The sequence below is a fragment of the Bufo gargarizans genome, chromosome 8 (genome assembly GCF_014858855.1).
Source record: "Bufo gargarizans isolate SCDJY-AF-19 chromosome 8, ASM1485885v1, whole genome shotgun sequence".
NCBI lineage: Eukaryota > Metazoa > Chordata > Amphibia > Anura > Bufonidae > Bufo > Bufo gargarizans.
Window position 1 is genome coordinate 51,540,583 of NC_058087.1, and position 27,281 is coordinate 51,567,863.

The window sequence follows — 27,281 nt, forward strand, 5'->3', positions numbered from 1 at the left end:
TAGCACACTTTCTGTAAATCCAATAAACTTCATTTCACTTCTCAAATATCACTGTGTGTGTCTCCTATATGATATATTTAACTGACATTTTTTATCGTAACAACCAACGATTTATACAGGAAAATCATGACGATTAACAAGGTTGCCCAAACTTTCGCATCCCACTGTACATGCTGGGACACACACTCTTCACTCCACTGCTGTTGATATGTAATGCTGTTTCAAATGTATTGGTGGAAGGTGGATATCTTTAATCTAATGTCCACCTCTCCTCAGCATTACACACAGACTGTCTGAACAGTCGGTGGAGGAGAGCCAGGAACATTAGCCAGGATTAGTAAGGGCACAAAGAAAGGCTTTCCCCCATAAGCCCTACTCATTTGTGTATGGTATTTCCATTATTCTGGGCTGTTTTCTGCCATGGGATTATGACAGAGAACTTATGAGCTACATCACCACAGAAGGTGGCTCTTGGAGCAATTTAACAACTGTAAATCTGTCTACTAAAAATGGCTCAAGGAGAAAAACTGAACAATATAAGAAGAAAAACAGAACAAGATTTATCAAAGAATGGCGTTTTACACTGGTCTTTAAAATCTCCTGCACTGTTGGAGGACGCGCCTAATTTAAGACAAGATGCAATCCTAAATTAGGCACATCCTTAAATCCTGATAATCATCTAATAGAAATGAGTCAGAACCTAAGGCATGGGTGACGTTTATGTTCATCCAGTGAAGCAAACCAACAACCATGAGTTTAAGCAGCTCAACAGGAAGAAATGTGACATAAATACTTCAAGTCAAAGGGGAGAATGATCTTTGGTAAAAATAATAGTTTCTCAAGGTAAAAAAAGCATTTATTTATAGCAATGGTTTATACATTTCTTCTGTCGAGGACATTTAAGGGGTTGTCCAACCCCCATGATAACATCAACTAAGGCCCAGAATGTATTTAATATAAAAATAGAAAGACACTTACCTGTTCACCAGTGCTTCATTCCATTGTTGATAGTTCCATGCCCGTGGATTCCGTTTCATATCAGAATAGGTCATCAAAATCAGGGGTTTGACATCTGGGACCCCCAACAACCAGCTGTTTGAGGAGTGCTCCAGTGAGTGCCACAGCCTCCTAGCAGCTTACCAAGCACAGCACTGCCCATTGGATAGGTTGTTATTGCAGCTCATCCCCTTCTCTTAAATAGGACTGAACTGCGTTTAGGCCATGTGACCGATGAAGGTAACGTCACTGGCCTAGGAGGAGGCCACAGTGCTCACTGGAGCAGGGTTGCCGGGAGTTGGACCTCCCTAAAGATAAGCCATCAATATTAAAATCCTGGAAAACCCTAATGTTGGATTGTGCTGAAGCTTTTTCTAAATATTTAAATAAATAGAAGTATATCTTTATGTGTACAATTATTTTGGTTTTCTTCAGTGTTATATTTGGTTCTCTTTGATTGCAATGAAGATCCTATAATTAAATTTTATGTTAAATATTAATTCCCAAAAATTGTAATGGTTCATAAATGATTCAGCATTAGTAGATATTATTTCAGTGCATTGAGTCTCTTTTCTTTTGGATAACTTTTTTTGTGTGGTTCATATATTCAAGTTTTTTTTCTACTATATAATTTATGGCCTAACATGCCAATTGAACATGCTTACTTGGGAGATATGGACTGGTTATTCTAATTCTTAAACGGGTTTCATAGTATTTTTTTAAAAAAACACAGCAGTTGTTTTTTTTTTTTTTTTAACCAGAGGCAGAAGTGGCGTCAAAGTGAGAGGGAAATATAATGGAAGGATTTGGCTGAAAAAAGTATCCAAATCTGCACTGCTGTTAAACAACCCTTATGAGCGTCACAGTGGTTAAAACCTCCACCAGTCAGGTTTTTGGCTTATCTGTTTGATGCCATAAATGTATATTTTAGAAAACCCCTTTAAGGCAGATATACACTTTAGGGTCATTTCAGATGTGTTCCATTGGGTAAAAATTAACAATGGATTGGCTCATTCACTTGCATTTATAATAGCCATAACTTTAGCGCCAAGTATGAGATATCAGGATGTAAACTATGTGACGGTTGTATGCAGCTGAAATATGGCCATGTGTGCATGAGTAGATGGGTAGATATCAGGAAACAATCATGCAGTTTGAGGTCATTTTTTGTTGCATTTGTTTTCGCAACAGGCAGAAGTGGGTCCAGCAGGAAGAAGTACATGTTCTACCTTTGTGTTCCTCATTCCTTTAGAATTCTCTTCTGGCTTTGGCTCAAAAAATTCATCAAAAACTGCATTCAAAACATGTGTTATTCCTTCCTAAAAACTCATTTACACAGGCAGTGTATTGGGCTAATTATCTGCAATGAATGTTCAGAACCGACTGCTTGTTCCTAATGATTGGTCCATGTAGATGTGCCACCAATCACCCAAGAAAGGAGCAAATGAGTTTGTCGGAAACACATTGTCTTATGTCAACAAGGATGTGATGCTGACAAACAATGAAACTCTAAGAGGATGAAGATTGTAATAACGATTGTCCATCCCCTTACAGCCCCAATGATGGCTACATCTGAATGTAGCTATCTAGTGGGCAATGATGGACTATATGAATGGTCGTTCCCAATCACTGCGCAGAGATAGCAGCCAACACAGAGAAAGGACAATTTTGTTAACCTTTGCGAAATTGTTAAAAAAAAAAAACACACACACCGGATTAAACACCTCTTCATTCTTTATTCAGTCTTTGTATCTCCCTTCTTTAAAAAAATAATAAAAACAGACAAGAATAATCTCAATTTCAAAATTTATAGCAAATTATTTCCCTACCCCAAAGTGTAAAATTACAAATAACAAAAATAGATCCACCCAAAATAAATGTATACCTTTGCATAGTCTGCAATGACTGCAGCTACATTATGTATATCTCAAGTGGTAAAACCTAAAGCTTTTATTCCCTATGAGGCCAGAAGGACCTATAGAGTACTGCTCTGCAATATTTATAAGCCCACGCTGACGTAGAGAGGGGTAACACCCGGCACTTTCAAAGGGACATGCAGTCCTGGAATTATGGTGCCAAATAGTTGCCAGTGCCGTGCTATAAAGATAGGAACTTGCGACTTTAATTGCTTACATTACCAACGATACTTCTTCTTGTAATGGCAACAAGGACTCACAGTTCATTAAAAGAAGGCACTTGGTTTGAAAGTAAAATATATGGTGGAAATTGGGTTGCAAGTTTAAGGGATAGTGGAGAGACTAGAAGGGAGGTAGTTGGAAGAAGCAGGTGTTATATAGAAGGGCAGGATATCTTTGGGTTAGACTCTACTTTTGGGGCTTTGACATAAAAAACCTGACAAGACTGCTGTCTGACGGAAGACCAGAGTACCAGCGAACCCTTTCAGTGCCTCAGATACCAGCACAGCTCCACTGCTCCACATGACATGATGGAGAGGCTTGCGATGCTAGCTAGCTAAAGCACTGAAAGGGTTAATACTCCCAGCACAGTCTTCTCCGTGTCCACAGATGAATTAGCACCATTTTGATAAAACTTCTAAAACCTCCCTCACCCTATGAGAGGGTGAGCTGGTAAGGGGCATAGGGTGAGAAGAGGGGCAGTGCATCCTGGGCTGTCTCCTCTGGAGAGGTACGACTCCAGGACCTTTATGTTCCAATTGCAGAGACTACAGCGGGATTCAGGGAGGCTGTAAATGAAAGAAAATAGAAAACGTAGTTAATTGGTCTGCCATGACCATACGTATATTTTTATCATTGTGAATTACAGAGTCACTTCCACAACATTTTTTATTCTCTGGGCCGTGAAATTACATGATGTACAACGTAGCAATGGTAATTTGTTTTTACCCATGAATGTATTTGTGACGGACACTCTGACTCTCCAACTAACACAGCACCTTAGGTGTGGGCAGGAAGTCAGTTCTTCAGGAGACTCACAGAGAGGCTGCGATAGCAATAAATAAAGAAAATGACTTCCTGTCCACACATGAGACACTGTATTAGCGGGAGAGTCAAAGTGCCAGTCACATGACATAGCTAAGAACCAGAAGGGAGTAGACAACTCATGAGTATAGTTACTGGTAAGAAGATTACCTTCACTACTATTCCTATCATGCACCTTTCTAACAGTCCAGAGAGTAAAATGTTTTGTGGGAGTTTATCTTTAACTATACATTATAATAGATTTTCATGCCAAATGCCATATTTATAAAGTCCCTGCACCACTTTTTCCGATACATATGAGTGTGTCTAAAAAAGTGGGTGGGGTTTAAAAGTCACATGATGACTAATTCATTGATACATTTTTTGATAGCGTTCTTCAATCACAGACACTAACGCTCCATTGAGCATTGACCACAATTTATTAATCATAATGACATGTGTGGGGAGATGATCAACTTACATTACAACTATGGACCATATAAACATTCCAAAACACCATTTATTGTACCAGATGCCGATTGGCAAGTTCCCACCATCTTGCCACATGAATCCTAACACTTCAAAGCAATGAATACATGAATCTGACCTATGAATCCAATATCTGAGCAATATCAAATAGTCTTCAATAAAATAAGACTATAGTTTTGTGTCTGGTCCTGTATAATATAATCATGCAATCATACCTCTTTCCATATCTCCTCTACTTCTTGCTAACCTACCAAATCTACCTTAGAAAATAGTAGGGGAGAATGGTAAAGCGAATGACTGCATTATTAGATAGTAAAAGACCCGAGCAGCTGTGTCTCGTATTGAAGAAAATCTGCTTTATTTCACATTCGATAAGTCACATCCAATAGACCAGGATGGGTTTCGGCAATCTGCCTTTCTCAACGGGTGAGAAAGGCAGATTACCGATACGCGTCCAGGTCTATTGGATGTAACTTATAAAATGTGAAATAAAGCAGATTTTCTCCAATACGAGACACAGCTGCTGGGATCTTTTACTGCATACGTGGAGTCTGCTCCTTCCCTCTGCAGCGTGTACTAAGGATCGAGTGCTGGCTGGATTGCTATTTGCATTATTAGATACACAGGGTCTCTGTGTCAAACCCAACAACAGCTGCAGAGTTACCTATAACTATAAAATAGACTGACTTATGCATCAATCTCCACTGTCACCCATGCCCTTTGTTAATAAAAAGGTCAAAGATAATAGCCATGGGAGATCGGACAGGTTTAGGAAGAATCCAAAGTATCTAAAGTAAAGCAGCATTTTAGTAAATATCATATTTCTCACGGGACACTCCAGAGCTGGGTACAAAGTTATCTAAGACCATTACTCACCTGAAATACAAATCTTTTCACATTCTTTCTGTGTTTTGAACCTGTTCTCATTTCCTCCACAGCCTCCGTACCAGAAACGTGCACAGCTCTTGGTTTCCGAGTCGTAGTGCCAATTCAGTACATACTGTTGACAAGTTCCCTTTTCCTTCGGCAGTTTACAAGCCTCAGGTCCCACTAGAAAAAACAAGGACAATTTTGTTTAATACGAGAAGACATCTTAAGTAGGTAAAAACGCAGAAGGGAGTCACAAAGATGATAATTAAAGGAGAACATATAACATTACACAAAGGAAGTAAATCAGTAGCCTAGAAACTTAAAGGGAACCTGTCACCAGTTTTATGGTGTCCTAACTAAGGGCAACATAAATAAGTGACTGATTATCTTAGCAAAATGCTGGGTCACTTTCTTTAATTGACCCAGTCAATCTGCCAACATCTTGTATTGAAAAGCTCCAGCTGATAATGATGAGTCATGAATATTCATGAGCTCCTGACTCTCCCCGCCTACCTGCTGCTGAATGACAGTTTGTTTCCATAGGAATCAGCAGGTGGGCGGGGAGTGGCTATAGCTCTGAATTAAATATACGCTGGACTCAATAACATCACGCCGGACTCCAATCAGCTCATTAGCATGCGGCATCTTTGTGTGTATATTATGAGGTAACCATCTGTCACACCAGTAAGTGAATACATCTAAGGCACTTTTTAGTAGTTAATGATTGTATATAATTAGTTAGATTATAATCAAATATCCACATGACAGGTTCCCTTTAAAGGCTTTTTCCGAGATTAATAAAATTGAAGAACAGTTAGGGGCAGGCATACAGTTACAAACTAAGGATTACTTACCTGTTAAATTGCCCACTGGTCCAGTCCGCCCCACTGGTGTTTGTTTACAGGGCTGTACAATGATGTCACTTCAATAACACGTGGCAGCCAATCACTAGCCACAACAGTCTACCTTCCAGGCCAGTGATTGGCTGCAGCAGTCAATGTGATGTAAACATTGCAGCTCTGTAAACAAAGACCAGGAAGGAGAACAGGAATGGTTGTACTAGAGTAGTAGGCATTTTAACAATTAAGTCATGCTTATATTGGTATTTTACATTAGTACCTACTTGTGCCCCACTTTTTCTTAATCTTGCACAACCCATTTAAGTAATACATTGTTATTACAACTTTAAAATGCAGCTTTACTAACACCATAAGAAAGAGCCATTCCAAGGAATATCTATAGTGTCCGCCAGGACAATACTTGATTTTGACACTGAAAATTAAGAGCACTTTAGAAGTGTTCATTGCAAATATTCTAATTGCAAATTTTTATCGTGAATATTGGCACTTCGAGAATTCGCGAATATCTAGAATATAGTGCTATACCTTCGTAATTGCGAATATTCTAGATATTTTTTTAGCAGTATCCATGATCCCTCACTGCTTCTTGCTTGTAGGCCAATGAGAAGGCTGCAATATCTTTGAATCTAGGAGTAGTGTTGAATTTTCATATGACAAATTTTTATCGCAAATTCGAATATTGCCCCTGCCGCTTATCACTGCACTTTAGTAAATTATTGACTATTTTGCAAGGCATAGTGTATACCAGTATTTTGGAATATGTATCTTGTTGCACTCTTGTCTATCCTGAAGATTTGCCAACAAGAGCGAATAATGAAGCATTTCAGAAAATGGCAGCCGTTCCACAATGATTAAAAAGGCTTGGAAGCATTACATTAACTTAACACTTGCATTCCTGGCATTAGTTAGAAAAATCTACAATTCCAGTCACTTTTAAAAAAAAATGCCTTTGCTCTACTAGACCTTTTATTATAGTACGACATGTGCTGGCTTCAAATTAAAAAGTAACAAGCCTTACTGATCCTTTGAACACAAAAAAAAAAAAAAAAAAAAAGACTATAGTTTCTCACAGAGACCTTAAGATCTCTAGATAATACAATAAACACTGGTTGGACCTGTTCCAGTAGATGTCAAGACCCGCCTGGCAATATATCAGATTTAGATAGGAAGCACATGTTTGTAGATTAGCCCCAGCTTACATCATTGTAATTTATTTCTGCCTTTCCTACAATTGGTTGATATTTTTAGCTCGCTAAATAAGAACCTGCCCAATGGCCAAGAAGTGCGCAGCCCACTCGCCCAAGGGAATTCTGGGTAAAAATGAACGAATTGCTAAGTGACTATCACCATCAGCGTAATGTGAAAGCATATAATGTGACCCAGATGTCTATTACCCATAATTCCACAGGACTTCAATCAAGCTCTTAAGTAGGGGTACAGCTGTGTTCATAAGTTGTTCACTGTGGAATTCTGGGTAAAGAAACATATGGACTTGAGCTTAATGTGAAATTCATAGCTGTAGGCTTATGTATGCCTAGAAACAGCATTTAGACTTCAAAAGAGAAGACAGGATGGACCCTTTGTAGGGTACAAGATCATATATCATGGTTTATTATTCTAACTTGTTCATTCATGAATGATGAGATGTGCTTTATAATTAAGAATATAGATGGCAGGTGGAATTATAGTGAAGGTCTCTATGGTATCAACATCCAAGAACTTTTCTGTGATCATAGTATATGTCACACTGAATGGTTTTATTGCCCATAAAGACAACATTGTTATTTCTTTATCATCTGATTCTACTGTGTTGTAGAACATTCATGTTACGATGTGAGAGGATATGTCTGCAAATCTAGATGTCGTAATGTCAGGAGATGCTCAATACACTTAGTGCCGTAGCTAGGCTTTTTTTACCCACGGCAAAGATTCCGTTTGCTACCTTAGCTTTGTATTTAAAAACCCAAACCAGGGCAAGGTCGTTTTTTGGCTACCCCATTGGCACTCAGCACCCAGGACACATGCCATTGTTGACTCCATTCCCTGCACCAATTAGATGCGTCCCATATGCTCTATTTCAGAACCATACAAACTATTATTACAAGTTAATATAAGACAGACTGTGGTTGGAGGAAACTTTCCTTTTCTTGTCAATGGTCCATCCCATATCATCTTGTAATGTCTGAACATCCTTTCAGTAGGCACATTGCTCATCATTGCTCAACTGTCATGGAGATTGTATGGAAAATATTTCGAAGAAACTGGTGAAGAACCAGTGGTGTTATTGAAATTGTGAACAATCCCAATAACAAAAGTAGCTATGTTGACTTCTAATAAAGTGTCTTTAACCTGTCTAGTATGGTCAACATGTGAAAATCATAGAAAGCTAAAATATTATATATTTGTGGATTTTACATAGTAATACTGTATCAACTTTCATCTTTCAGCAGACATCAATAGCAATAAATATTCAGTATTCACTACAACGTTGGTGAGTGAACTAACATAACTAATTCACAGTCACGCTGTGTTTCTCTATGTTACCTGTTTTTTTGTTTTTATATTGCAGAGTTTTGTTGTATTTTATATATTTGACTGAAAGTTTGGCAGAGTATATATGGGATTATGAAATTGCATATTACTGTTATTTCTGAAAGTGAAAGGAAAAAGTCTGGTACCGTGTTAGCCATCAACCATAGGTCCCCTCCCTAAAGGCACAATCTTGGCAACCATGGATGTGGAATCCTTGTATTCGAATATCCCGCACAATGATGGATTAACTGCTTGCCGAGTATACTTGGAGGCGAATGGGATCGTCTCAGAGTCTGTACTACAACTGACCAAATCATCCTCACCCCTAACTATTTCTCTTTTGACAAGGAGATATATTTACAGTGCACTGGGACCGCCATGGGCAGTAAAATGGTACCGCAATATGCAAATCTCTTCACCCTTGGCCTACTTCCTCTTCATTGATGACATCCTAATAATCTGGACCGACTCTGAACATGAACTGATAGAATTTCATGAACAATTCAACAAATTCCATCCCACCATAAACCTGACCCTCAACTATTCACACACAGAAGTCAGCTTTCTGAACACTGCCATAAAACTTCAATACGTCTCAATACAGACATCCCTGTATCGGAAACCTATTGATCAGCCTACATACCTCAAATGGGACAGCTTCCACCCCAAACATATTAAAAAGTCCATGATCTATAGTCAAGCCGTCAGATATAACCGAATCTGCTCCAGCCTATCAGACAGGGATGAGCATTTACAATATCTGAAAAGGACATTTCTACACCAGGGCTATCATCCTGCTTCAATTGAAGATCAGATCACAAGAGCCACCAAGATCCCCAGAAGTCAACTTCTCCAATACAATGAAAAGAAACAGAACCAGCACGTACCTCTGGTTGTGACCTACAACCTACAATTAGAGGTACTGAAGAAAACTGCCCAAAAATTACATTATGTCCTACGTAAGGATGAACGACTAAAAACAATCTTCCCAGATCCCCACTTACTAGCTTACCGACAACCTCCAAATCTAAGGAACATTCTGATCAGATCAAGTTCAAGGCCATGTACCACAGAAAAAGGAACCCATCCCCATAATATCAGAAGATGCAAAACCTGTTCCCATATAATGACAACAGATAAGATCCGGATCCCCAACACACAGCAGGACTATAGGATCCCTGGGACATCCACATGTTCTACATCTAATGTTGTTTATCTGATGGCTAACACTGTTTATTCTAAAATATTAAAAGATATGACCTTAGTGCTTAATCTCCAATAATAAATATTCTAATTGGCTTCATACCTTGTCATATAAGTTTACAAAATGTCTGTCTGTGAATGGGCCAACACAATAAAACAAATATTATTTAGTACTTTGTAGGTAAAGTATCTTTGAATTAATAATTCTATGTTAACCTTTCACACGTCTTGTGAAGTAAAGGGCATATTTTATCATTTATTCAGGTTAAATTCTTATGCTATTAAAATATTTTTTTTCTCTGTTTGTCAATGTTGTGGTTTTTTTGGGGGGCTTTTTTAAAATATCTATAGTTGTTTGGTGCCTATCACAAATATACAATTGCTGCATTCATTTTCAATTCAATTTCAATAGGCAAATTATGCAGAAAAAGCATTTGTCCTGCCAAGCTTCTTCTCAACTACGCTCCTAGAAAGTGCACTCCCTGAACAGATGATACAGGAAAGACACAACCAAATTTTTTAAGCTTTTTGAGTCTAAGAGATGCCTTTTATGAAAATACAAAGGATTATTTTTTATACAGTGATCACTCAAGATACAATGGCCTCAGGATACAATATTTTCAACATACAATAGTCTTTTCTGACCCATCGTAAGTTGAAACTAGACTCAACATACAATGCCTCAGACTCTGATCCAACCAATCAAGGTCACTTCTCTGGTAAAATAGCTGGATTAGTTGCTAGTCAGTAGCTATTACTGACTGTTATAGGTAAGGACTTGTTTTATCTGTCCTAGTTATCTCCTTATTTTTCTTAAATCTTCATTTTCTCTTATCTTGGATGATATTTTGGAGCTTTGGAACCGATTACTCAACTTAACTTACAATGGTTTCAACATACAATGGTCGTCCTGGAACCAATTAATATTGTATCTTGAGGGACCACTGCAATTTTAAATATTAGTCTGTTAATTTGTGTTAAATAGCAACCATTTTATAATGTCTTACAGATGTTAACTAAATGCTTTGGAGTATTAAAACTCTGTCAAAGACAAAAGTATCCTTGACTAATATCAGAATTTTTCTTATATACTCTATGTCTCTTTACTTTTCAATTGGTTTGTATACAAGATATCTACTGGATTCCAATAGCATCACATCTCATCTGACACTGCTAACCACCATTTTACCAACCATATGCTCTTGTTTTATATATGAGATATCTGTTAAAACCTTGTTTTAGGTAAAGTTGTTATAGTCCGATGAACCAAAAGTAAATGCATTCTGCCTAATTTAGGTTCATTATTGTCACATTACAGCAAACATTTATGTTTGGTCATAAATCAGCCTAGATCAATCAGAAGAGGTCACTGAGGGGCTGGGGACTGAGCCATCAGATAGCCAGGCTGATGGATTTGTTAGCTAATGGATTTCCGGAGCCTGCTGTGTAATGGAATATATGCAGGTCTCCGAAGTCAAACAGTCCAAGTTTTAATGGAAAAATTAGAAAAATTATTTTTAGCCCAAAATTCCTTATATGCAATTTAATAAAATAAAAATAAAAAAAGGTGTCCTTAGACTTTACCTATTGGTTTTCTTTCCATTCTTTTTTCTTGATAACAATACCAAAGTTAGAATGGATCACTAAAACATTAGTGTCTATCGATTCTCAAATTGTAGTGGAAATTTGCTTAGAAGTTAATATAGTTTCTATTCCCAAAATTCAACTAATGTTAGTAAAAAATAAAATAACAGTATGGAAAATCAGATGGGAAATGGACAACAGTTTTGGCTGGATCATTAGACTGTTTCACAATTTACATCCCCAACTTTCTTGGCCTTTCTGCGGTGTTGGCTACATGATTGCCTATTTGTTCCCATAGTGTTCATTGTGTCCCAAGTATTGTACACTCACATGTGCTTCAATGTATTTTTTTATTAAGTTTGCATCTGCTCGGGACCAAATAACATTTGAAAACTGGAAACAGATCCATGAATCATTTTAATGAAATATTTTAGAAACAAGCTGCAGACTCAAACATATGTGTACTATAATATGTTTGGAATACATTCCTGGGGAGAGGAGCGGATGGGAATAAACACTCCTTTATATGAAGAACCGAACTGTTAACTCATGTAGCCTTCCAAAAGTAGTCAAAAATGGTCTATGCCATTATAAAATAAGACACAGTTGATTTATTTAAATATGGTATTCTAGTCTGTATTCCAATAAAAGCATTTATTAAAACGACAAACAAGCCCTGCTTTATATCGTTGGGGTCTACCCTTTGAGGAAAAAGAAAATTTCACAGTTGAAATGTGTTTGATCTGACATTGCCCAGTGGATTATCAAAGGGCATCTGTCAGCAGATTTGTACCTATGACACTGGCTGACCTGTTGTATGTGCACTTGGCAGCTGAAGACATCTGTGTTGGTTGCATGTTCTTATGTGCTCACATTGCTGAGAAAAATGATGTTTTACTGTAGGAAAATGAGCCCATAGGAGCAACAGAGGCATTGCCGTTACACCTAGAGGCTCTGCTCTCTCTGCTACTTTCCACTCTCTCTGCACTTTCATTGACAGGGCCAGGCAGTGTAAACGGGATCATTCCTGTCTGGCCCTGTCAATCAAAGTGCAGAGGGTGCGGCAGTTGCAGAGAGAACAGAGCCTCTAGGTGTAATGACAACTCCCCCATTGCTCCTAGAGGTTAATTTGCATACATTAAAACTAAAATTTTCTCCGCAATGCTGGCACATATCAATATGGGACCAACACATATTGTTTCCAAGTGCACATGTAACAGGTCAGCCAGTTTCTTAGGTACAAATCTGCTGACAGATGCCCTTTAAAGTGCTTTCTGTTCATTTTAAGACTTAGCACTTTTTTTTATCAGCTTGATGTGATGTGTTCTATATTAATATTCCTATCATGGACTCTTTTTTTTTTTTTTTTTGGAATGGCCCTTTTCTATACTTAAATGAGCTGTCCAGGGTTAGAAAAAAAAAAGTTAGATTTTTTTCCCATGAAAAAAGGTATAGTATTGAAGATCATCCCTATTCAAGGAAAGATGCAATAACAGAAATGGCATAAAAGATTGGTGCCATTCCTGGAAAAATAGCAGAACCGGTTTTCCAATCCTGAACAATCCTTTCAAGCGTGTTTTGTTCTTTATCTTGATTCTATCTCATGTATCATTATTCTTTTCAATTCAAGAAAGAAGCACAAGTATATCTGAGTTACACCAATAAAGTTGCATCATCTAGTGGTCGTTATGCCTGTAGAACAATTATGTATCATCAGGAGAATTAGCTCGAGGTTTAAAGTGGTAACTGACTGATGCCTTTCTTCAAGACAAAATCCATAAACATTGATTCTTTAATTCATGATTGTCCTCTTTTTAAAAAGTTGAGTTCTTTCTGGATGAGGCCTCTTGCGTCTGAACATTGCCTTCCTGCCTGGATGGCGGCTGAAATTACCTGCAAGTGCTTTAGTTTCCAGCGTTGGAAGTTGCATGGTTTTCTCAACAGCTGAAATAATAATAATATAAAACATTTTTGAATTCCAAGTAGATTAATTCAAGATAGGAAAAAAAAAGAGAAGGTCAAACAGTAATTAGACTTTTGGATATATGATGTCTTTTCTGGAGAAGGGTCCTTAAAAAGATTTTGTAGATCTTGAAAGTTACCTTCACCTACTCGATGGCAACAAATAAAAACAAAAAGCAAAACGAACAAATCAACATAAAGAACTTATTACATGAGCAACCTAGGAAATGATAAGACATGATGGCTTTTTGGAAGGCTACAATATGAAATTAGACCTATTTTGAAGTAATTAGTATGGGTTAAAGGTAAGAAGACTAAATCAACGCATGCTTATGGCAGTGCACTTTGCATGGAGCCTGTATGGCAGTGCATGGAGCTGTACAGCCTCATTGTGTTGCTATCAAGAGCAATGTTGGATAATGTATATGTGAATATACTGTATTCCTTCATATATAGAGCATCTGATGGAACATGGCGCAATGGAGGCACATGGAGATACAGTATAGGCCTCTTGCACATATACAGCACCTGTAGAAGATTGGGTTTACAGTGCATTTAGCTCTCCACGGGGCTTTCTCTCCAGGGTCTACATTTGAATGCCCAAAAACGGTATTTAGATATATACTGCGATGGGTACATTCACTTTACTGGTTCAAATTGAAAGGAATGGACCACTTTATTCTGTTCGGTGAAAAAGCCAGAAACTAATAGAAAGAAGTTCAATGGAGTCCAAAGATGAATCCTCTGAATATAGTTTTTTGGGCAATTAGATGTATGCCCCCAATGGAACGTCCTGTAGAGGGCTAAATTAAAAAGCAATGTGAACTAAGCTTTACCACTACAAATCTGATACACAAGACACCTCACACAAACTTAGTTGTCCGGGCGCTGGCGGTGAGATCTCTAGCTTCGGCGTGACAGCTCTGGGAAAGATGCGCTGTGAAGCCACACCCCCAGGTGATGTGACAGCATCCTTAGCAACAAGATGCAATGTTCTGTTTCTACCCACAGCGGGCATGTGCTGGAGGAGACTAGCAATGGGTTGATTGCTCAGCTTCTCTATTCCTCTGTGCTAGTGTTCTGACTAATGGAGCTAAGTCATGGTCAATCAGGTTCTGATCCTGGGACTCGGTGCTCTATTTAAACCCCTTCCTGGCCAGATACCATAGCCAGTGATAGGTTTTCACTCCCTAGCTGTGCTCCTAGTTCTGTTCTGTGTGTTTTTGGATTGCTTATTGGATTGACCTCCGCTTGCCTTTGACAGCTCTCTGTCTCGTGATTTGGTACTGTGTTTTATGTCTGGTTCTGACTTTGACTTGACTGTTCTGAATACTCTCTGTCTGATTTGGTACTACATTGTCCGCCCGGTTCCAACTCATTTCTGTATGTCTTTGTGTAGTTTCTTCTCTGTGTGTGTCAGTCCTGCACCTTGCAGAGTAGGGAATGTCGACCAGTTGCGGACTTGCCACCTAGGGCTTGCCCTGCAAGCAGGCAGGGAAAGCAGACTGGTTTCCAGTTAGGGCTCACTGTCTGTGTGTTCCTGCCTATTGTGCTGACAACAGCTCTGTTAGGAAGCACTAACCTTTTAACATTTTTTCATGTTAAACTATTTTTCTCATGGTTTCTCATGTAAAACTTTTTTCTCATGTTTCATTTAGTTTTTTCTCATGTTGTCTGTGTGGAGATTAATTTTTTTATTTTTTATTGTGCATTGGTACATTTAGAAGTTTATTGTTTTGCATATTGGTTGAAGTACTCTGCCAACTTATGTGTTCTCCAATGCTTTGACCTATGCAATGCAAATGCCAAAAATTGTTAAATGTAAAGAATTTAGAAATTAGAAGCACAATGTTTTTTTATGTAAGGAATAAGCTAATGAGTACTTTAAAAGAATGACATAAATGAATAAAAGAGGAGGTCAACATTGTAGTTCAACATGCACTGAACCAGAGGTCTATAACATATTTCCATACTATTAGCAGATTATATGCGTAACTACTGCTGAGTCCCCAATATATTGACCTCTTCATTGTTATATACAAGAACTGGACCATTTTAGTATCTATTATCATTACTCTCTATAGTTTTTTAAGTTTTTTTTTTAAATCAATTATGTCCTTCCATCCATTCCTATAGGCAAAATACTAAAAGGCAATCAGAATATAAGCTATTGGTTAGACCAGGTTTTTGTGTTAAACATATATTTTTGATGAATGTTTTTTTTACAGTTTTCTATTCATTGTCTACACTATGTTTCAAAACAAAATAAAATCATGCTGTTTTTGCGCTGGCCACTAAGCCTAATAATATGTCAAGACTCCCTGTTCTTTAGCATATAGACCTATACTTTACAGCAGCCACATGGGTAATAGACACAAGAAAATGGAAGGGACTTGATGACTTATTGATTAATACAGGTGAGTGTTGTGGGCATATTCTGAGGCCTGTGCAGAAATCATTGTGCAGGGAGGTGGAGTATATAAGCTGACACCAGCCTATTATGAATGGGGGATCCTGTGTTACTAATATTTAGGTGTTACCTGCTGTTGTATGCCTGCATGAGATGATAATGCTGAAAAGTGATCAGTACAGAATAGAAAGTTATAATGGTGGATGTTGACTATGATTCAATGTTTTAAAAACATTTTAATACAAAATAACACATTGACTGTATTCCTCCAGTTGCCTGTGACCACTGTGGAACACAAAGCCTGTGGGGTAGAGAGGGCTTTAAAAGTTGGCGGTTAATATTACACAAGAGTGAGTGAGTGAGTGAGTAGCAAATACCCCATGTCTGATACTTACATGTCTTTTGACACCTATTGATGCATTCAGCTTCAGTGTCAAATCTATTGGCATTGCCACCACACCCACCATACCAAACCTGGTTGCAAATCTTGTTTGTCTTGTCAAAGAACCACTTAACCTCATTCTGCTTGCACTGGGTGCCCATATCCAGATCTAGCTCACATGGATCTGTTAAAGTGGAATTTCAGAAAGTGTTCAGAAAGTTACTATGTGGACTATGTTACTATGTGCATACCTGTAGGTTGACCAAATAATGTATTATGGGGTAACCTGTATAAATTTGGTCTTCTAGAGGAAATCCAGGTATCAGAAGACTACACAAATGCGTATTTAAAGGGCATCTGTCAGCAGATTTGTACCTATGACATTGGCTGACCTGTTACATGTGCGCTTGGCAGCTGGAGGCATCTGTGTTGGTCCCATGTTCATATGTGTCCGCATTGCGGAAAAAAATTATAAATGTAAATGAACCTCTAGGAGCAGTGGGGGCGTCCCCGTTATACATAGACACTCTGCTATCTCTACAACTGCCACTACCTCTGCACTTTGTTTGACGGGGTCAGGCAGATGTGATGACATTTACACTGCCAGGCCCTGTCAATCAAAGTGCAGAGGGTGCAGCAGTTGCAGAGAGAGCAGAGCCTTTACGTGTAACGGCAATGTTATTTGCGTACATTAAAGCATAATTTTTCTCAGCAATGTGGACACACATGAACTTGGGACCAACACAGATGCCTTCAGCTGCCAAGTGCACATGTAACAGGTCACCCAGTGTCACAGGTACAAATCTGCTGACAGATGCCCTTAAGGCTACATTCACACGACCGTATGTGTTTTGTAGTTCGCAAATTGCGGATCTGAAAAAAAAAAAAAACGGATGACGTCTACATGACATCCGTTTGTAACAATGCCTATCCTTGTCTGAAGGACAGAATAAGACATGTTCTATTTGTTTGCGGGTCCACGGAACGGACATACGGATGCGGATAGCTGTCCGCATTTTGTGTGGACCCATTGAAATGAATGGGTCTGCATCCTATCCACAAAAAAATGGAACGGACAAGGAAACAAAATACGTTTGTGTGAATGTAGCCTTAATAATGTATATAAAATAGTGGGAGAAGTACAACGTTAATCATGTGTCATGTCTGCTTAGATTGATGTATACTGTTAAAGGAGACCGACCAGTATCGCCAGCTGACAGAAAAAAAAGGTATAGGAGAAGCCTGGATGGATGAAGTATAGCAGTTATTATGGAGACAACATTAGGTTATGATTATGAATGAAGCACTATACATCAGAGTTTAACAGTCTTCATGCCTGCTCTTTGTATATTTTTGCCTATAAGAAAAAGGTTAAATAACAAATAATTAACCAGTCTTGGGGATTAAGAGTTATAGATTTAAGTAGTTACACAGGCTAAATACAGTACAGTGTAGAGAGAAGAACACCTCATTATTTAGACCACAGTTTCAGTGACAGATATGTAACTCCATTATATTTGATGCATATTGAGCTTCTTCTTCCAGAAGACCACTCATAGAAGACTATTTGTATGCAATTTGAGTTTGTCATCTCATCTAGGCTTTACGGCAGCAAAGTCACAGTGCAAAAGATCCTACAATATGGAGCTCAAGGTCCGACAGTTTTCTCATATAATGGCAGATGTGTGCAGACAAGGAAATACAAATGATATTACAAAAAGAAAACCCTTATCTGACTCTGGTGTAGCATCTTAGTGTAAAATTATGGTAAAAGACATACTGCAATAAATAAATGCAGCATCGGACTGGGGTGCCTTGGGCCCACCAGTAAAATTTATTTGGGGGACCAGTGTAACACAACTTTTACATATTATCAGCTCAAATGTTAGCAGCAGGCAGCAGTAAGACTCTACAAGATGATTCATTATAGGGGTCCCTTTTGTGACTTTGAGAAGGTAGGTCCCCGATAAAAGATGATTCTAGCTGGCCTGCCTCTGTACCTATAAGTCATATCAGCCACATGATGTATCCATAATAATAAACTGGGTGGTTTGTTAAATAACCTGCTTAGTTTTCTATATGTGCCATGTGCCACTTCTGGAGGGGGTAGGAGACTAGGGGCCCACCCTACTCAGGGTCCCACCGGGGAAGGGATTAATCTCTTCCTCTTTGGGCAAGTCCATGTGAAGAAGTTCATCATATTCTACTTGGTGGTGCATTTGGATCCTTGACTTTGGAGTGAATTGTTCCTCTGTGATCCTGGTCCAAGTAGTAGATGAAGGATCACATGTCTACACAGTGGCACTATAAAAGTTGGAGCTAGACATAACTCATAAAATATCTACTATATAAAGATATACATTTTGAGATGCTTTAGGAAAATGTTAAATGTTAAAAAGTTATTTGAATACTATATTGGTTTTTTTATGCATAAACATTTAAAAGAGTTGTCCCACCTTAGTCTTTCATAACTTAGATGGGAATAACCACAAAGTGCCAGCCCTTGTTGGCTGATATTAGGGAAACATCTGAGCAGCTAGTGGTCTATTATTTCCATAGATCCCATAGCAGTGAATGGGAGCTATGCAAACAGCATCGCAGAGAAAATTAGGCTGTTTCTGTAAGGCTTCTCCGGCAGGCTGTTCCGTTGGGGGAACAGCCTCCGGGTCCGTGCTGCCACTAGTCCACCGTACTGCTGGAAGTCCGCTCCGGCCCCATTGACTATAATGGGGGAGGGCCGGAAGTCCAGTCACAGCACAGCATACATGCAGAGAGGCGTCCGGAATAACACTAAGACATGTCGTCAATGGGGCCGGAGTGGACTTCTGGTGGCACGGTGCACTAACGGCAGCACGGATCTGGCAGGCTGTTCTCCTGCCGGAACAGCCTGCCAGAGAAGGCTGCCGCTAATGTGAAAGTAGCCTTACTCAGGATACAATACCAGCCAGGGTTGGCACTTATTGTGGTTATTCCTACTTCGGCCATGAAAGGCCAAGGTGGTACAACACCTTAAAAATTTTATATATTAAGAAAAACACAATATAGGACTGTGGTTATTCCCATCTCAGCCATGAAAAGCCAAGATAGGAGACCTCCTTAAATTTTTATACAGCAAAAAAATGGGATTCAAATAACCTTTTAACTTTACACAAAGTGCTACTTTCTCATAAAACTAAGCATTGTTTCTGACCATGTCCATCCCTTCATGACCACCATGTACCCATCCTCTGATGGCTACTTCCAGCAGGATAATGCACCATGTCACAAAGCTCTAATCATTTCAAATTGATTTCTTGAACATGACAATGAGTTCACTGTACTAAAATGGCCCCCACAGTCACCAGATCTCAACCCAATAGAGCATCTTTGGGATGTGGTGGAACTGGAGCTTCGTGCCCTGGATGTGTATCCCTCAAATCTCCATCAACTGCAAGATGCTATCCTATCAATATGGGCCAACATTTCTAAAGAATGCTATCAGCACCTTGTTGAATCAATGCCACGTAGAATTAAGGCAGTTCTGAAGGCAAAAGGGGGTCCAACACCGTATTAGTATGGTGTTCCTAATAATTCTTTAGGTGAGTGTATATATAAGCTAACTAGCTAACTAACTAACTAACTAACTATCTAATGTAATGAGTGGAAAGCACAGAGCACAGCAATGACACTGCTCTCTCTCTCTCAGAACTCCATAAAACTACAGAAAATGGCTGCTGGGGAGGTTCTGGTATAGTGAGGAGGTAGGCAACTTTCCTATTGGTTGCTAGGGATGTTGCTAAGCTCAGACAAAGACATTGCAGCCTTCTCATTGGCTCACAAGCAAGAAGCAGGGAGGGATCATGGGTTCAGATGAAAAAAAATCTAGAATATTCGAAAATACAAATCTACAGATGTAGCAGGGTTAACACACAAACTATTAACTCAAATTTCTTAACTCATTGCATTATCGTGAAACAAAAGCCATTGAAAAGCAATTGAAGGTGTTTGCTTAACGCATTTAGTTTAGATAACACGTCTCATAAAGCATGAGTGTTAACTCTACTACATTCGTATATATCACTATATTCTAAATATTAGCGAATTTTTGAATTGCCGATATTCGGGATTAATATTCGCTATTCGAATATTCTCGCCCAACACTATTCAGAAAATATGTAGTATATAAAGTAATAGTAGCTATAGTAGTATTGATAGTAAGTACAGTAGGTACAAACCGGATTCCAAAAAAGTTGGGACACTAAACAAATTGTGAATAAAAACTGAATGCAATGATGTGGAGATGGCAAATGTCAATATTTTATTTGTAACAGAACGTAGATGACAGATCAAACGTTTAATCCGAGTAAATGTATCATTTTAAAGGAAAAATACGTTGATTCAAATTTTCACGGTGTCAACAAATCCCAAAAAAGTTGGGACAAGTAGCAATAAGAGGTTGGAAAAAGTAAATTTGAGCATAACAAAGAGCTGGAAGGCCAATTAACACTAATTAGGTCAATTGGCAACATGATTGGGTATAAAAAGAGCTTCTCTGAGTGTCTCTCAGAAGCCAAGATGGGTAGAGGATCACCAATTCCCATAATGTTGCGCAGAAAGATAGTGGAGCAATATCAGAAAGGTGTTACCCAGCGAAAAATTGCAAAGACTTTGCATCTATCATCAACTGTGCATAACATCATCCGAAGATTCAGAGAATCTGGAACAATCTCTGTGCGTAAGGGTCAAGGCCGTAAAACCATACTGGATGCCCATGATCTCCGGGCCCTTAAACGACACTGCACCACAAACAGGAATGCTACTGTAAAGGAAATCACAGAATGGGCTCAGGAATACTTCCAGAAACCATTGTCAGTGAACACTATCCACCGTGCCATCCGCCGTTGCCAGCTGAAACTCTACAGTGCAAAGAAGAAGCCATTTCTAAGCAAGATCCACAAGCTCAGGCGTTTTCACTGGGCCAGGGATCATTTAAAATGGAGTGTGGCAAAATGGAAGACTGTTCTGTGGTCAGACGAGTCACGATTCGAAGTTCTTTTTGGAAATCTGGGACGCCATGTCATCCGGACCACAAAGGACAAGGACAACCCAAGTTGTTATCAACGCTCAGTTCAGAAGCCTGCATCTCTGATGGTATGGGGTTGCATGAGTGCGTGTGGCATGGGCAGGTTGCATGTCTGGAAAGGCACCATCAATGCAGAAAAATATATTCAGGTTCTAGAACAACATATGCTCCCATCCAGACGTCATCTCTTTCAGGGAAGACCCTGCATTTTTCAACAAGATAATGCCAGACCACATTCTGCATCAATCACAACATCATGGCTGCGTAGGAGAAGGATCCGGGTACTGAAATGGCCAGTCTGCAGTCCAGATCTTTCATCTATAGAGAACATTTGGCGCATCATAAAGAGGAAGGTGCAACAAAGAAGGCCCAAGACGATTGAACAGTTAGAGGCCTGTATTAGACAAGAATGGGAGAGCATTCCTGTTTCTAAACTTGAGAAACTGGTCTCCTCGGTCCCCAGACGTCTGTTGAGTGTTGTAAGAAGAAGGGGAGATGCCACACAGTGGTGAAAATGGCCTTGTCCCAACTTTTTGGGAATTTGTTGACACCATGAAATTCTGATTCAACATATTTTTCCCTTACAATGGTACATTTTCTCAGTTTAAACTTTTGTTCCGTGATTTATGTTCTATTCTGAATAAAGTATTAGAAGTTGCCATGAAAGGCTAAGTTGGGACAATGCAGTCGGGGAAATAATCTCACCATCCTGAGTCCAGCTCTCGGCACGCCAGGCAAACAGTTGATTTTGCTGTGAAAATCTATGGCAAGTCAAGAGCCAAATAGCGTATCACAGGATCGCCATTCCGATAAATTACTGTCCATGTTATATACATAGTTGGAATCCATTAGAACTGGTGATGCTTATAAAAAATGACTCTCAGTTCTGGTTCATGGTAGGTCATGGTGGGGGGGGGGGGGGTTCCTGAACAACACTTTCAATAAGGTAGTAAATTCGACAGGTATGTGTTTGTTCTATTCTCGTCCATGGGTTTGTCAAGTTCAAACTGCGAAATGCATAAACCTAAAAATGGAAAGCTATGTTTGGGCTTGGAGGTAGACAATAATGGCTTTGACAAATGTCTCTATCTTTCTTATCAGGAAAATCCATCCGTTGCTGCATTATATAACTCGTAAACTGCAGATCATATCAGATAATATAAGAGCATCAATATTACAAATAATCCAAAGTACTGTACATTTAAAGAAGCTGAATCTTTCAGAAATTCTAATCCATGTAAATGTATTGTTATCTTGTGTTCAAGTATATAGAGGCATCCATATTCACTTCTAAGCAACCCAGAGAACTGTGAATGTAGCTTTCAATTACAGTGTGTCGATATATGTAAAGTAATGCACCTAGGCCAAAGTAACAGTATATGTGTAGCTATGAAATGGAATACAACTGGGGAAGCACTAAGGTATACTGGCAAACTGGGCAGCAGTACTCAATGTCAAGCAGCAGCTACTAAAGCAAACATACGTTTAGGATGTATACAAAGAGAGAGAGAAATGGAACATTAATTGGATTAGTGTCTTTTTTCTCAACCCAATGCAACTATGTACAGTAATACATAACGTAACTGAACTTAAAATAATACTCAAGGGTGAACATAGATTTCTCAATGCCAAATAAAGGATCATAACCATTGTGCATGTTTTTATCGCATGTGCATATGTCTGTGTATAACATTCTTCTATGTTGGAGTCCTTTATGCACTTAGTCCTAAGAAGTTGGATCATTTCAAGAGGTTAATTTTTTCGATTTTGACTGATTCTTGATCACTCACCTATTTCAGGGGTATCCAGGGGTTCTGTGCTCATTGGCATTTCTTCATTTGCTACAACCTCTATCTGGGGCTGAGAATTACCTGTAATGCAGAATTTCATACATTTGTGTGCATTCCACTTTAGTGTACCAGAACCACATGCAACGTGCATTCATATTCGGGAAACAATGCTGTGCTGGACTTACTGTGTACCATAACATATGAAGGGTGTAATCTGTACAGTGGGATAAATGCCACTACAAAGTGAAACTCACCATAGGTGAGGCTACAACTAATATAACCTATATTCTGACCACTTCAAATACATCATTTATGAAATATCCAAACAGTTCTGAATAACATAATTTTCCTAGAAAAAGAATCTCTGCAATATTCTTAATGTGTAAATTCGTAAGTGAGTCATCCTCCCTGACCTCATCTTCGAAGTTTTGTTTTACTATTGATTTAACAGTGTCGACTGCAATTAAGCCATTTTGTCTGTTAAACTATCCTGTAAATGATGAGGCCTAAGAGCACAGACGGTCATACTTACTAGTAGTAAATGTTACTTGGTAGGTGATCAGACCGAGGTTCTTGTGTTGCCCTGTAACGGTGACTTGATAATGCTGTCCACTCTTGAGGCCTCCAATTAGTCTCTCAGTACCAGTGACATTCTGTTTAAGGACTAGAGTGTTGTCATCTAGAGAGGTGATACTCAGCTCATAGACTTGAGGCATCTGGGGGTCAGTGCTGGTCCAGCTCAGATACACACTGCTGTCTGTTACATCAGACGCCAACAGCTCAGTCCTTGGGAGGGCTGCCATTTGTGTAGTCACTGTACGATCTTTGAAGAAGCAGAATTGTTTTTGTTAAACTCATTTAAACAGTAGTGATGTCTACCAGATAATAGGGTTCACCAGGATCAAGACATTGATGGCCTATCCTTAAGATTAGTGGAGGTCTGACACTGGGGTCCCCTTCCAATCATGCGAGCAGTTCAGCCTCTTCAGTGTTTACCTTGGCCCATATACCTAGTAAAGGTGGTGCAAGGTATTGCAGCTCTATCCCCAGGGGTGGACTGATTATAGACCCTACAGGGACGATGTAGTCCCTACAGTGGGACGATGCCCAGGGGGCCTGCCAAGCCCTTCTCATGGCCGGCGTACATAAAAATCTGATGCTTTCAGCATTAATTAATGCTGGTACTTATGCACCTGGCTGGCGGAAGAAATAGCCCTCCTGCATTCAAATGTATTAACATCCTTAGGATGGTGATAGCATTGAATGCTGCGGCGAGGGTGGTATTTTGTGGTGTACTGTGTATTTTGTTCTGCAGCATTATTTTGTGCTGCACTAACTTATATTGGTCTAGGTGTTTTTTATGTAAATTGGGGGGAAATTATCACCCCCCTTTGCCATGGATTTAGCCTTAAAGAGATGCAAGACCAAGTTTTGCAACTTTTTAAATGCCATAGGGACTAGATTAAGTTGCAGCTGGCACTTTTACCCAACCCTTTGCGTGGTGAGGGTGCAGTGTGGACGGTGACATTGGTGTTGGCACACAGGGGCAGACTGGGAACTTAAAGTGGCCCTGGTAAAAATATTAAAAGTGTCCCCGTTTTGTAGTTGGGTCCAAATTGATGGAAGGCAGGGCCAGAAATACCATATTGTGGCACATTATACCACCCCAAAATGGCCAAATACTATGGTCTATCACAAAATACTGTCAGCAATACAAATTATCCCCAAAAACTTTCATTGGCTGGCCGTGAGGAGGGCCCAGGAGGCCCCCTGGGCATCAGCCCACCGGGAAATTTCACCGTAGGGTCTATGGCCAATCCGCCCCTGCTGGCGCACTTATAAACAGAAACTGGCAACAATGGTGACTGAAATCTACGCCGAGCTGCAGTGGATTTCATTCTGACGCACCGACTGTCAGAGGAGGCATGTGCTGGTCTTGATAAATCAGGACCATTGTGTTTCTTAGGCTCCAAGGTAAGTGTTGAGCAGTTACCTGTAGGTGTCTCAGTGCTTGCACGTACTGTCGCGACATCAGGCTTTCTACTGGTTAACAGCTCTTCAGGTACTATTACATTCTGTGACCTGTCATTCAGAAAGATGGATAGATCATATAAAAGTGTATTATCCTGTAGTGAATTATAAAAGTCAAGTGTAAAAGCTAAGATCAGCAGGTTGGCCGTATGTCTTTGTATCTCTGCTTTTACTCTTTAAAGAGGACCTTTCACCACTACTGCCTATTTTAATAGCTCCATGCATTCTCCACATACTAACATTTCTGGGGCATCTATTCTTATGTCGCTATGTTGTGTTATTCCTTTATTATTTGCACTATTAGTTATGAATGAATTGCCAGCAGTCTGCAGTAAGGGGTACAGAGGGGGGTAACCAGTTGGGGGGGGGGTGTACCTGCACAGTCTGAAAATGGCAGCACTCATTGGATAGAGTCAGACTGTGCACCCCCCCCCCCCCAACTGGTTACCTCCCCCCTGCACCCTTACTGAAGGCTAATAGCAATTCATTGATAACTTCTAGTTGAAATTATAAAGAAATGGCACAACATAGAGCCATAAGAATAGATGCTCCACAATTGATATTACATGGGGAAAGCATGGAGCTATTAAAACAGGAATGTCAGGAGCAGTGACAGGTCCTCTTTAAACACAATGGAACTTCATTGGGCTAATCTGAAACTCTCTGGGGGAGAGTTATCAAAACTAAGAAAACTGGCTCAGGTGCCCCTAGCAACCAATCAGATTGATCCTTTCATTTTCCAAAAGAGTTCTGAAAAATAAAAGGTGAAATCGGATTGGTTTCTAAAAGAAACAAAGTCAGTTTTCCTTAGCTGGCTTACATTTAGGCTAGTGCCTCTATAACTTTGGCGGATCCACTGCCAGCGCAAGAGCTTATTATGACTGGCGTCTAAACCAGCAGTCTTAATAAATGACCCCCTTAATGTGTATAGCCAGCTTTACCTTCTCCATATATTACAAGATCTTTTGTAGTGAATGGTTGTCTTCCTTTCTTATTTATATCATAATCTTATTTTGTACATCCTAGTACCCGAATCTATTAGTTATATTTACTCTTCGTAAAAAGAGCTCTAGTGGAAGGCACTCTATTGCTCTTCTGTTGTTGCAAGGTATTAGGTCTCCCCTCCTATCCTGACCTGGTTTACCTATTACAGAATATTTACATACCCATCAGCAGTAGTCACATCCTGTGAAGTGCTAGCAGGGCGATCATTCTGGAACCACTCACAATCCCTCTGTATTTCAGGAGAGAGATGGAATGCATTTTCACCTAGGAATAAAGAGAATAAGAAACTCATAAAGCATTATGTATACCCTATGTATTACCCTTACTTTACGGTCAAGACACCAATGAGGGTCAGGTAAAGAGTACATGTATTTTCTTTGTACTTACTGCTGATGAATCCTGGTAGTTGCAACCCGAATCGCATCAAAGTGTCTTCATGAAGCTCTGATGCCTTGTTGGCCTTCTTCGAGAAAACATCCTGAGGTTCACTAGCCAATGAATTTAGCTGTCCATAGTTCACTTTCTTCCCTATGCTTAGGATGACAAAGAAGTAACCCTTGCATTTGGCCTCATTTATGGCTTTACGAAGCTGCTGAAGCTCATAAGACTTTACTTCTCCAGTCAGGATGAGGAAGATTACTTTCATGGTCCTGGGGTTGGGTGCACTCTCAAACACATGCTCCACAACGTACTTGATAGCATTGCTCAGAGCCCGTGTTCCAAATAATTGTGTCATTTTCGTCTGGATGAATGCCTGAAGTTTCTCTTTCTCTGTGTAATCAGTCAGTCCAACATCCACTCTCACAGGTGGGAAACTGGCATTGGTTTGATGCTCATAGGGGGCATGTTGGAGAACAGCTATGCGGCCATGATGGGAAGAAGATTTAGGTTCTGAGCTAATTTCCAGTTGCCCTATTACATGTGATATGAATCTCTTAATCTCTCCAAACTGGGCTGGATTTGTAGAGTCTGAACTGTCTAGTAGGAAGGCTAGGTCAATGTCTACATCAGTAGCAGCTGAGCGTCGTAAACGAACGTCTCCTCTAGGAACAAAGACTCCACATTCACTAGGTGGATCACAAATATCTATGGACAAAAGAGTATTGAGTCAAAATATATAAAAAGCATTTAAAATATCCATCGCACAACTTAGGCCGGAATCACAC

General features: G+C 39.5%; 1 protein-coding gene across 6 annotated transcripts in view; it reads right to left on the minus strand.

Annotated features, from left to right (window-relative positions):
- Nucleotides 1-2,712: 2,712 nt before the first annotated feature.
- The window catches only part of COL6A3 (collagen type VI alpha 3 chain), a 110,016-nt gene continuing 85,447 nt past the window's right edge, over nucleotides 2,713-27,281 (minus strand). For 5 of the 6 annotated variants that reach the window (XM_044304867.1, XM_044304864.1, XM_044304868.1 and 2 more), the window contains 9 exons: nucleotides 26,503-27,201; nucleotides 26,277-26,379; nucleotides 25,073-25,161; nucleotides 23,612-23,902; nucleotides 23,080-23,160; nucleotides 16,241-16,411; nucleotides 13,367-13,417; nucleotides 5,301-5,474; nucleotides 2,713-3,700 (listed from right to left, as the gene is read on the minus strand). In XM_044304867.1, the coding sequence (XP_044160802.1) occupies nucleotides 3,660-3,700; nucleotides 5,301-5,474; nucleotides 13,367-13,417; nucleotides 16,241-16,411; nucleotides 23,080-23,160; nucleotides 23,612-23,902; nucleotides 25,073-25,161; nucleotides 26,277-26,379; nucleotides 26,503-27,201 (1,700 nt within the window). In that variant the 3' untranslated portion in view covers nucleotides 2,713-3,659. The remainder of the gene's footprint in view (nucleotides 3,701-5,300; nucleotides 5,475-13,366; nucleotides 13,418-16,240; nucleotides 16,412-23,079; nucleotides 23,161-23,611; nucleotides 23,903-25,072; nucleotides 25,162-26,276; nucleotides 26,380-26,502; nucleotides 27,202-27,281) is intronic. The other variant, XM_044304865.1, reaches the window with a different exon arrangement.